Source organism: Oryzias melastigma, unplaced genomic scaffold (assembly GCF_002922805.2).
Source record: "Oryzias melastigma strain HK-1 unplaced genomic scaffold, ASM292280v2 sc00428, whole genome shotgun sequence".
Taxonomy (NCBI): domain Eukaryota; kingdom Metazoa; phylum Chordata; class Actinopteri; order Beloniformes; family Adrianichthyidae; genus Oryzias; species Oryzias melastigma.
In genome coordinates, this window is record NW_023417024.1 from 17,657 (window position 1) to 30,228 (window position 12,572).

General features: G+C 42.1%; 2 protein-coding genes across 2 annotated transcripts; one reads left to right on the forward strand and one right to left on the reverse strand.

Moving 5' to 3' along the window:
• Positions 1-4,215: 4,215 nt before the first annotated feature.
• On the reverse strand, positions 4,216-8,070 carry LOC112140893 (immunoglobulin lambda-like polypeptide 5). Its single transcript, XM_024263918.2, has 4 exons — positions 8,050-8,070; positions 6,326-6,398; positions 5,531-5,836; positions 4,216-4,984 (listed from the first exon to the last, which is right to left on the reverse strand). The coding sequence occupies exons 1-4, from the start codon at positions 8,068-8,070 to the stop codon at positions 4,824-4,826; spliced, it is 561 nt and encodes a 186-aa protein (XP_024119686.1). The 3' UTR covers positions 4,216-4,823.
• Positions 8,071-9,872: 1,802 nt separating this feature from the next.
• Positions 9,873-11,962, forward strand: LOC112140891. Its single transcript, XM_036211058.1, has 2 exons — positions 9,873-10,418; positions 10,463-11,962. The coding sequence occupies exon 2, from the start codon at positions 10,667-10,669 to the stop codon at positions 11,705-11,707; it is 1,041 nt and encodes a 346-aa protein (XP_036066951.1). The 5' UTR covers positions 9,873-10,418; positions 10,463-10,666; the 3' UTR covers positions 11,708-11,962.
• Positions 11,963-12,572: the final 610 nt, after the last annotated feature.

Consider the following 12,572-nt stretch of genomic DNA (forward strand, 5'->3'; position numbering starts at 1 on the left):
GTGGAGGGGTTTGCGTGCCCGAATGATCCCAGGAGCCGTGTTGCTAGAAGCATTTGCCCTGTTGGGCTGTTTCATGGCAAACTGGTCCTGGGGGACGGGCCAGACTGAGGGTGACTCAAACCAAAACCATCTGATTACAGGATCCAGTCATTCCTCCCAACAAGAGCTACCAGAGCCTCAGCCTGGAGCCAGAACTGCAGGAGTAAGTCATGAACTAGTTTGTAACGGCTGTTACTTCCTCCATCTGTGACTCAGTCCGAATGAGCTTCACCTTTGATTCTGTTTGTAACTTTCACCATAGAGCTTATTTGGGCAGCCAAACACAAAGATTTGACTTTAGCAGCCTTTGGATGGCCTCTAGACTGGCATGGAGTGAGTGGTGTTTGGTGAGTGGGTCCTTTTCACAGAAGAAGCAAACCCAGACCAGGAGCTCTGCAGCCAAACATTGCAGAACCAAAGAAACACAAACAAAGTTAAACGTCTGTTTGGCATCAACTTTGATGTTTAGTCCAAAAACTAAAGACACTGGTAATGGTATTCCTGCTTCAGCAGGTTGGGGTTCGATTCCCTATGGTGTCCTGCAGAATATTTAGACTTTCATACATGAAATGTTGAGTACTGCAACCTAAAGTGTAAAAGCAAAAAGAGAAGCTTTTTAAATGACTAAAACCTCATCGAGCAAATATAAATCCAAACACTAGAATAGGTAAAGCTATTATAAGAAATGTTAGCATGATACTACACGGAGGCTAATGTGTGCTATTCTCTGTGAATGTAAAGACTTAAGACTTAATTAGTGTGAAGGAAATACCCCATAAATCAGACATGGGTAAACTACGGCCCGCGGGCCACATGCAACAATTTTTAATACGGCCCGCCGAACTTGTCCAGAGAAAAAAAGAAAAAATAATCTAATAATTTCATTTGACGTTTCCCAATAGATGGCGTGCTGACCAGGGTAGTGTATTACTCTTTATTTCTGTTGTCCTTTTAACTCTTCAGTAAAAATTAGTGGACCAAAAAAAAAAATAAAGTGGACAGTGAGTGTCGAGCTTTTAAGAAAGAATGGACAGCAAAATATTTTTTTACCGAAGTCCGATCATCAACTACCAAGGCAAGTTTTTAGCTGGCATTCAAACTAGCAAAAGCTAGCAAACCATTCTCCAAAGGAGAGTTTTTGAAAGATTGCTCGGTAGAGTCTGCGGGTCTCTTGTGTCCGGATCGATCTTCAGTCCGACTCTGCCTCAAAGGAGAAGTTCAAGTCTCTAAGGCTGAATGACTTTTATGCTTCACTTAACGAAGCTGCATTTCCAAACCTCCTGAGGATGGCACAGAAGATGCGTTGTTTGGGTCAACCTACGTCAGAACTTCAGCGTTATGAACATCAACAAATCCCATCAGAGATCCAAGCTCACTGACCATCACCTCAGATCAATCCTGAGAACTGCCACAACCAATCAAAAGCTGGACTTTGATGCACTGGCAAAAAAGGGAGACCAACATCACTGTCACTGACATCAGTGAGTTTTGCACCATGCTGTTAAAAAAACAACATTGTTTCAAATGTTTTCTTGTTTAAAAAATGCTCATGTAAACTTTGGCAGGTTTTCTTTTTCCATTTCAAAAATCTCTATAAACGTTTGAAAATGTGTCTTTTTCCATTTTAAAAATTTAATATAAAAGTTTGTCTTTTTCTTGTTAAAATGCATATGAAACGTCTGAGATTTTTCCTGTTAAAAATGCACATGTAAACTTTGACAGTGCATTTTTAAGTGCACATTTACGCACAACAGTAAAAAGGAAAATTATTAGTTTTTATAGTTTGTTGGATAGTAGCTTTTGAAATTTGAGAGTGATATTCATATTTTTTCAATAAATGCTGATTGTTTTAACTTTTTGTCCCTTTTGTTGAAACATATTAAAAACCGATTTAACTTCTAGATTTGCTAGATCAGTGTGTGCTATTTTGATCCATCTACATTTCCTCCTCCCATATTTGTGCTAAATAGTTTGTAAAAACCACATCTTGCATATTAATTGAGACAGACATATTACCTCGATTAATATGGAGGTATGTCTTGCTGTTACTTCCCACTGCGTGGATCAAGACAGCCATGACTTGCATACATCAGTCTTGGGAGTGCAGCATTTTCCACAGAAACACACTGCAGATAACTTGGCCATGGTTAAAAGGAGCCTTATGGAGGAGTGGGGCATAGTGAGCAAGGTCAGGTGCCACTGATGCAGCAGCTAACATGATTTCATGTGCTTGCATACTGCAAATACGGTAAACTATTTGTATTACCCATTCAATCAATTTACTTGTAAAAAAGTCATGTGATCCCATTATAACACTAACAGATATACGCTACAAAACACAGCAAATTGTGACATACTTTCGATCAAGCACCACGGCCAAAGAGAAGCTTGCTCAAATACAGCAACAGCTGGGAACACCGTTGCATAAATGAATAAACGAGGTGCCAACACGATGGAACAGCACCTACCACATGCTGGAGAGAATAACTGAGCAGAAGGAGGCAGCATGGGTGGCTTTGGCCTCACTGAGAAACAATATTACTCCACTGACTCCTGAAGATTTGAATGTCATTGAAGAGATGCTCAGGGTGCTCTCTCCATTTGAACAAGCTACAAGAGAACTATCTGAGGAAAAAAAGAGTCTTGGGGTCAAAGGTTATTCCTTCGAGGAGTCGACAGTGTGGGGTGATCCAGATCCATGACACTCAATGAATGACCACACTTCACATCTCAGCTTTGGTGTTCTTATCTTCTTCATTACTCTTTCTTCTTCACACATATCACCGTACTCCACAGTGGTGAAGTAGCACATTTACCTTGAATATACAACATATTTCCCCTCTGGTTAAACAAATTCTTCCTCTTGAAATGCAAGTACTCATCGTAACCTAAAGAGTATCTTTTAAAATGATAAACAACTTTGTTGTAACTTGTTAACTCAGAAAAAGTTGAAGTTTTTTTCTCCCTTTTTAATACTGTTTCAAATAATCCCATTTTGTAATTGGAATGTCAAAGTACAAAAATCAAACCATAAAAATATATTTTAAAGTAAAAAAGATTTTAAAAAAAGTTGTACTAAACATGAATATAACGCTATAAGACACTCTAAGATTATTGTGGTGCCGTGCTTTCCTTGTTCTAAAACCAGTTAAAGTCCAATAAAGACACGACAGCTCCCAAAATGTATCTTAACCAATAAGAGACCAGAACGGCCACATGACCAAGGTACGACAGGCGCATGGATGAATGAAATATAATTTCATCCGAATGGCTCCAACAAGTGCTACATAGGTCCAAAGCACTTTACAGTCACAGACTGTTTGAGACCCCTGATTTAATCAATCGATGATACATGGATCAGTGCTGATGTTTGATGTCTTCTCTGATAAACTGCTTTGTTTTGCTGCTGATGTCCAGAGCTAAGTGAACGCACCATGCAGACATGCTCAGCAGACCTGAATTCTGTCAATTTGTCTGTTTGTTTGGGGTTTTGGGGGAAATTAAGGGAGGGGCTGGAGCATGAGACTGAATTAAGACGTTTAAAGTGCATAGATCCACTAATAATAAAAACAACTTTTGTGGAGTGTTATCAAACAGGTGAAGTCTCTGTGTCTGTGTGAGAAAGGAAGAGGGGGACGCATCATTCTCCGTTCTTGATTATCTCGTTATATCGAGAAAAAGATAAAAAAAAAAAAAGTAGGGTAGGCTGTTTTCGGCTTCTATAGTTTTTAAAATTAACTGTGGTAAAACAAATATTCTCTTCTGTAACTGTAACACAGGGACACATTTAAACCACCATTTGGGGGGGGGGGGCACTCAAACTGTTTCAAAGTAAAGTAACTGTTTGTATTTTATGTTCCCCTTTACAATTGTAATCAGTTCAACTCTAAATTTAAGTTACTTTTTAATGAAAGCTAAAAAGACTCTGCAGCCCGATTAAAGACATTGTTTTCTGTGTGAACACCTTTGACCTGGTCGTCACAACATCAAGTTGAAAGTTATTTCTTTGACCCTCAATAATAACTTTGGTTGTTGTCTGTTGTCAGATGTTTTCCATCATGTTGATGTTTTTCTGTACTCATTACTCTCTACACCTTCCTATATTTACCCTCATTCTATTCTCTTATTCAGACAGTGGTGGTGATGCTACATATTAAGTTCTGAATTCAGAAACCTCATGAAGTGCTGGAATATGAAAATATATTTTTGATTTGTGGTTCTAATCAAATTGAATTCAATGTCTAAAATGAAAATCACTAAGACATTTGTCTAAAGAACAGTAAAAGTTTTTTTTTCTGTTTTTATTTGTGAAGCCACAGAAAACGGTTTGAAGTCTGCAGAGCTCAAACATCTGCAGGAATTTTGTCTGTCTGCAGCATTTCCTGTAATAAAAACCACTGAGAGCAGATTTATATCTACTGTTCACTCATTAACCTCTCTCTGCTCTCTGTCTTTATTCTGCTTCATAGAACCTTTGTATAATTTAATGCACCAGAGAGAATCACAAACTTAGTTAAATATCTTTAAATAAATAGAAACAAGAAGATTGTGTTTGAGTTTATTGAAAACATTCTTGAAGATCATGTAAAAAAGGAACAGTGTAAATTACTGAATTTTTGTATTGAAAACAAAAAAGCAATTTTACTTCACCACAAACTAGCTACTGACACAGTTTGATGAAGAATCTGTATCAAGTCATTAAGAACATTAGACAGCTGTGATCAAAGTGATGAATGAGATGAAAGGATGAGATTTGATGGAGAGAAAAGAGGATCAGAAAACAGTCAGTCAGCATGTTTGGAGTTGGTGGATGCTCCCTTGTTTCTGAGGATCATCAGCAGAGAGAGTCCACAGCAGTACACCAGACTCTTCACTATCAGCACTGTGTACAGCAGGCAGAGCAGCTTCACGTCATTGAAGATCTTCTTAAAGGATGGACAAAGCTCTGAAACAGAGAAAGAGTCAGATGTTTGGAGCTGCAAAGTGAAATATTGGTGTTTTGTTCGGCCCAGTCTGAATTCTTCCTTTCTCCCTATCCCTCCATTTGAAGGGTCATTTTTAGTGCAAATGTGTCTGGAATTATTATTTTTTAAATCTGACCCTCCAAGCGGAGGGATATAAAGTCCTTTGTCGCAAGTGTAAACTGTGTCATTCTGAGAGGCATTTTTCTTCACATAGGTGTGCTCTAAACCACAGAAGTTTACATTTAAATGTAAGTAACGACTTTTTGTCGTAGCATGACCATGTTGTTATATATATTTGAGCGCTGAAATCTCCAAGCTAAAGCTAGCGGACAGACAGTTATTGATGACGTCATCGAACGAAGGTGACGTCCGAATTATGAGACACTCTTTTTTTCATAACTCTTCGTTTGGAGGGCCAAATGAAGGAGAAAGGGAAGAAGTCTGATTGAGTCTTCATCTGCTCTCTCTGACAGCATCTTCACATGAAACTAATTCTCTGTTGAACACAGTCACCAAGCCTTCATTACCTTCTGTTTGGACCTCCACTGTTCCCCCCTCATGTTTGACGGAGCAGATGTATTTATAGGAGCTGTCCTCTTGCTGATGGATCAGCAGGATGGAGGCGCTGCGTCCAGACTCTCTGAGATCCAGCTGCTCTGTCCCAGTAGAAGGAAGGTTCTCTGGTTGTCCGTTGTTCTTCTGTCTTTTCCAGGAGAACTGGACCACAGGAGGAAACATGGCTGAGGCCAGACACAGCAGGGAGCTGCCCCTCTCCACAGGGTCTCTGGATGCTGCTGGGTACACGCTCACCACGGGCTTCACTACGGACTCATCTGAAGTTTGACAGCAGCAACAAGCAGCACAGACACACACTCACACGGTTAACAAAAAATTTATTTTTCCTCCAGAAAATATTTTAAAACATTTTTTGACGAACAAAAGAATTATATTCGTGAACTGTTTTCTTCTTAAATTGATCATTTTCTTCAGTTTTTTTTCCAAACTTCAGTTAATTCAGTTGAACTTCGGATCTGATCTTGTTCTCTGAAACCAGCAGATGTTCCAGAATTAGTGAGATCATCAAACTCTAAATATTTGTAACTTCACTCATATTTGCAGAAATCAAGAATCAGTTTAGTTGTTCAGTGAGATTTCAACATGTTTGCAGAAATGATTCAGCTTTTCTTCTGTAACAATGGCTGCTTGATGAATTCTCTGCTAATGATGATCAAACTAACATGTGAAGCTGAAGCAGCAGAAACTGACTTGAAACACATTTTCTACAATCAAACAGCTGAAGGAGCAGAAATGTTTCTTCTTACCCGATACAAACAGTCCAGTTCCAGATCCAAAGATGAGGTACAAATAGCCCGACCCCCACAGTGAGAAAGTGTGCTACAAAAACCTGTGTGCTGTTCAAGTGTCATCTGAGTGAATCAGGATGATATTTCAGCTCCATGATGAGTTTCTCTAATGTTCACATCAACATGACTGTCTCTGTCTGCAGTGGAGGAACTTGGTGAACTGCTGTGTGAAATGATGGAAGAAAATGACAAATATTCCTGCAGTTATTAGATAAAGATTCATGCAGGAAGTGACAGCATGAAAGAGGAAATGTAGAGTTGTGCACGTGTGCAATTATCCTGAAGTACATCAGTGTGTTTTCTTCTGATCCTCCTGAAACCACAGGAACATGAGAGAGCAGCACAGTTCTGCTTCAGCTTAGACAGCTTTTGTCACACCCTTTACTGGTGACCAGCTCGCCCCTGTTGTGTGGTCCAGCTTAAAGCTCCAGTTCTTGTTTCTGTGGACTTTGATTTTTGAACTTCTGATGAGAGCTATTCTGTGATAAACTCAAAGTTAATTTCTGGTAGCCTAGGGTCTCATTTTTGTTATTGTCCTTTGGAGAGGGTTTGTTTTTGTTGGTTTCTGTAAATCTTAACAATTAATTCATGTGTTTTGTCCCACAACTTTCCTCCAGTGAAACTCCTTTTATTTTCCATACAGCACTTATAAGTTATTCTATTCATTGAATTAAAAGCTGCACACGTCTAGAATTGACTAGTCTGGGAATCTTAATTTGATGTTACACAACTTCTCTCTTCCCTTCTGGGTTGGGATTGTAACAAACACAATCAGGTAAACACTACAAAAACACTTCTGGAGCCCGTTTTAAGAAGCAGGTAAAACAAATTTAAGAGTTCAGACCTGAGCTCAGAGTCAACGGACTCGAAATTAGAAAAATTGGGTTGTGTCCGAATCCCCTCACTAACCACTATATAGTGCGTTCACCATTTTCTAGTGCTGTCTGAATCTACTAATTGCGAAATGAAGTGCACTTTATATTTCCCAGAAGTCTTTGCGAAAAACTAGCGTGCATCGATGGTCACTAGATCAGCGAATATAGACCACAATGCATTGCAGTCAAACAAAAAGTGTATTTGAATAAACCATCCACATTTTTACTATCAGAACACAGTGGAGTCATAAACACAGTGAAATGTTTGTTTTACTTTGATTTTGACTTTGTGAAATCGGTGACATCATATCCAGTGTTTAGAAAAGTGAAGTAGTGAGCATCGTGTCCGAGTTACCTTCAAAATTCAAGGCACTATAGTCCCGCACTATTGACCTTATTCCTACGCCCCATGAGCCTTTGCGTGAATTATGGGTGAAACTTCCGGTAGACGCCGGAACTCGCATGTATTTACATTACAAATGTAGAGCCGACAGCGCAATTCTTTTGTTTTGGATCTATAACTACATATAAATGTGGAAAAACCAGCTGTCATGTCTTAAAAGAGGCGACATAACAACTCTGGTGCCTTCTAAAATGGAGGGATTGGAGGATGACCTTAAAAAACATAACATTTAGTAGCATTTTTAGCTACTGTTTTTAGCTTCATTCTCAATTCAGCTGCGGCAGGTGGTGAAACTATGAGCAATCTTTAAAGTTCACATCATAATTCTTTATTTATGCCTATTTCTGCCAGAGTTAGCACACAGTGCTGATCAATTGTAAAGTTATCTCTTCTCTTGTGTTTACATGCTGCGATGAGGGATGCATCGCGCGGTGAAGCTTTTGCCCGTTTCATGTTTTGACAAAATCAGCTGCGGTTTAAACAGGTAATTTTTGAATAGCTGATACCAGGAGATGCAGCAAATACACACGAAATATCTTTTCTGCTCTTGTGTCACTGCTGTCAGGTCTCTGCAGCACCCGCAGTCTCTTCTTCTCTGGTGTTCTGGAGTAACCCGACCATAATGTTGGATACGGATTTTCCTCCGTGTGTACTATATCCTCAAAATGAAAGATTTAAAATGTTCAGCCACATCCTTCTGACTTCATCCTCGCACAGTAGACGGTAAAATCTGTACCGAGGAGGGCAGCTGCACTCCCTCTTCGTCAGCGGCCCATGTCCCACAAAACGCTCCACAAATTTAATTTAGTTTGGTTGTTAGTACAACCACGAGCTGCAAAACATGCGCAAACTGCGCAAAGACATTTTTGAAAACTTTGAGGGATTAAGTAAAACACGCTTTTAAAGTTTGTATGCACCGCTAAAGCTAACAACACCGCCACTTTCAGTGGAAACAAATAGAGCCGTGTAACTTCCGGTTGCTATGCTGGAAGTTACACCCATAATCCATTTTACATGAGAGGCCCCAGGAATAAGGTCACTAGTCCAGAAAATATGGTAGTTAATTCTGTTCTGACTGTTTTGATTAATTTTACTCTTTTGAGTTCTGTGAGGGGGCTGCACGGTGGCGCAGTGGTTAGCACTCTTGCTTCACAGCGAGAAGGCCCCGGTTCGACTCCCGGCTGGGACCTTTCTGTGTGGAGTTTGCATGTTCTCCAGGTTTTCACCGGGGACTCCGGCTTCCTCCCACCGTCCAAAAACATGCTTCATAGGTAAATTGGTGACTCTAAATTGCCCCTAGGCGTGGATGTGGGATTGAATGGGTGTGTGATTGAGGCCCTGCAACAGACTGGCGACCTGTCCAGGGTGTACCCCGCCTTCGCCCATCAGTAGCCGGGATAGGCTCCGGCACCCCCGCGACCCCGAAAGGGCCGAAGCGGTCAGGAAGATGGATGGATGGAGTTCTGTGAGGCCTGATGCTGTGGAAGAGGGAGGAGCTGGAAAGTTTCTGATGATGTGACAAAGGAAGGAGCTGGACAACTTCCTGGAGACTTCCATTTGAAGATGGAGGGGACAGACAAACTTTATTCTTTAGTTGGACTATTGTTTTCTTTTGTTTAAATATGTCACACTTGTTTTGAAGTATAAGTTTGGTTTTGTTTGTTTAAAGCTCTAAATTACTAGTAACTTACTTCTTTAGTTAATATTTCAGTTTTGAATGTTTGTATTTGTAGTTCCCTCCCTATTGTGTCATTGATCTGATCAGCCAGTCTAAATCCTCCCTAATGTTTCCTGTCAGGTCAGTTTTGGTTCAGTTAGTTTGAGCTTTTGTTCTTGATTTTCTCAGTTACATTTTGTTAAGTTGACTCCATTTTAATTTAGACTCATGCCTTCTATGTGATCGGGTGAAATAAAACATCCTTTTTGAAGATCTTCTTTGTCCTGTCTCTCAATCCTCACCAAGTGGTCTATGATACAGCTCATGTAAGAGAGGCCGACACAGTTTCCACATTCAAAGTTAGGCTTAAAACATTCGTCTTTGGACAGACGTGCTGCCAGGCTAGTTAGTAATCAGATCATTCATTCATTCATTTTCCTGACCGCTTCGTCCCTTTCGGGGTCACGGGGGTGCCGGAGCCTATCCCGGCTACTGATGGGCGAAGGCAGGGTACACCCTGGACAGGTCGCCAGTCCGTCGCAGGGCCCCAATCACACACACATTCACTCTCACATTCTCACCTAGGGGTAATTTAGAGTCACCAATTAACCTATGAAGCATGTTTTTGGACGGTGGGAGGAAGCCGGAGTCCCCGGCGAAAGGCTGGACTTGCATCTTAACATCTGTCATTCAGCGCTGGCCGTCGGGCTGCTCACCTGGCGCCTTGGATCTGAGATCAATTTTAGAGCTGTTTTTAACTTTGCATGTTTTTATTTGTTTTTATCACTCTATTTCAGGAGGGTGGAGCTCGGAGTGGACGGCTGCATTGGTGGCGGTTTCCTGAGTGCTGTTGTCCTTCTTACACGAGTGCAGTGCATCACGCTTTGGGTGTTGTTGTTGTGTTTATTTGTAGTTTCCGCCACCTCGGTAAGCTCCTCCTCCTGCAAATTTTAACTGCTTTTAATTGGATGATAATAAACTATATTTTAAAAACAGACCACAGCCTCTGCCTGGTTTAAAGAAAAACCTTTTACGTGCTTTTTTTTCTTTTCCTGGGGCATAGCAGCCCCAGGTGGCGTTGTTGACAACAATCCCCACGACTCGTGCTGCCACAAGGTGGCGTTGTTGGCAACAATCCCCACGACTCGTGCTGCCACAAGGTGGCATTGTTGGCAGGATCTTTAACATTGAAGGCAGAGGCTGGTGTGTTTTTTTTATGATTTTTAATTGGTCATTTTATGTTTTAACATTTTTTTGTGTGTGTGTTTTAAAATGGATTTTGTGTATATTGTTTATATTAAGGCAAAGCAGCAGCACATTTCTTTTGAGTCCTCAGGGTCTACAATATTTCTTGTTGCACAAGTATGGAGAAAGAACTCCAGGAGATGAGGAGTCTTGTTGCCCAGCTTAAGGCTGATAATGAGAGGCTGCGTCGGGAACAGGTTCTAACTCAGCCAGAACCTATGGCGGGCCCTAGTAGTGACGTGACCTCAGACTCTCCTCCTACAGCTTCAGGACCAGTAACTGAGAGACTAATTTTTATTCCCAGGGATCGTAGATGCCCCACGTTTAGTGGGATGTCCAACCTCTCTCTTGATGAGTGGTTGGAAGAGGTACAAGCCTGTAGTAGGGCCAGACATTTGTCTGGGTCTGAACAGGCCTTTTTTATGTTCGATCACCTGGAAGGGGAAGCACGTGCAGAGATCAAGTTTCGGCCTAATGCAGAAAAATCTGACCCTGCAAAAATAACTTCTGTGTTGAGAGAGCTGTATGGGTGCTCACAATCGTATGTTTTGTTGCAGGAGGCCTTTTTCTCTAGGAAACAGCAGGACGGGGAGAGTTTGCTTGAGTTTTCCTTGGCGCTGATGAGTTTGATGGAGCGGGTGAAACGGCAGTCGCCATGTCGGATGACAAATGCAGAATCGCTGTTGAGGGACCAGTTCACCGAACACGTGTGGGACAGCTTGCTGCGCCGTGAGTTAAAAAAGTGGGTTCGGGGCCATCCAGACTCTACTTTGTTGGACGTTAGGAGGGAGGCCATGAGATGGGAACAGGAAGGACTGCAGGGTGGCACTAGAGGCCGGAGTAGCTCGGTCCCTTTGATCAATGGTACACAGTATGGGGTGCAGGGTGGTTCTCAGCAGATCACACACACTCGTCCAATGTCCGAAATTGGTGAGTTAAAAGAACTGATTAGATCCCAGCAGGAGCAGTTAAATGAACTCACAAGGAATGTTGGTCTTTTGCAGAAATCGCACCAGCAGAACCGCGAACCGCGCAACCGTCAAATTGTGTGTAGGCACTGTGGGCAGACTGGCCATTTTGCAAGAGAATGTGACGGCGTCAGAATTTCCCAACCCTCATCCCAGTTGGGTAAGGCTAAACCTCCGGCTTCCGAAAACTAGCGCCCACTAAACCGCCAAAGTTTAGGTGGGGCAGTGATGGGCTCACGGCAGATGTCTGGGGACGTTGATGATGCCGGCCGGTTAATTTCCGAGTGTCCTTACTTAAATGTAGACATGGGGGGTGTTCAGATCAGGTGTTTGGTAGATACTGGGTCAATGGTATCTACCGTTACGCAAAGTTTCTTTCAGAAACACTTTGAGCCTTGGAGCCAAGAACGCCTCCATCGTTGTAACTGGTTGCAGCTTAAAGCGGCAAATGGACCCTACATTGGGTACTTGGAGTTGGATATTCAGCTTTGTGGTAAACTGATGCAGAACTGCGGGGTGTTGGTTGTTAAAGACCCACCCAATACCATCGTCCCTCAGGCACCTGGCATTTTAGGGATGAATGTATTGCGAAAGTGTTGCCATGAACTGTTTGGCCAGCAAGGGACTGCCATGTTTGAGCAATCCTTCATTTCAGGGGTTCCAGAGTCGGTGGTCCAAGCATTGCAGCAGTGTCATCATGCCCTGACACAAGAATCTCGTACCTTACCAGGGCGGGTCAAGGTCAGGGGAAAGAAGGGATGTCGCATACAAGGGGGGACCATGAAATTTGTAGGTGCCACCTGCTCAGAACCGTATTCTAATCGCACAGTGCTGTTTGATCCCTCGGACGGCCAACTGCCCGCTGGACTCCTGGCTTCCCCCTCCTTAGTGGAGGTGGTTCGAGGCACGGTATATGTCCCCATCGTTAACGTTGGCTCCACTGATGTTTCTTTGAATTCTCACACTCTTCTAGGCACCCTGGACACAGTTCATGTTGTTAGCCTTCCAGCTGGGGTCAGCGAGGTGGCTACCGTGGGCTCGCGGGTTGCATTGTCGA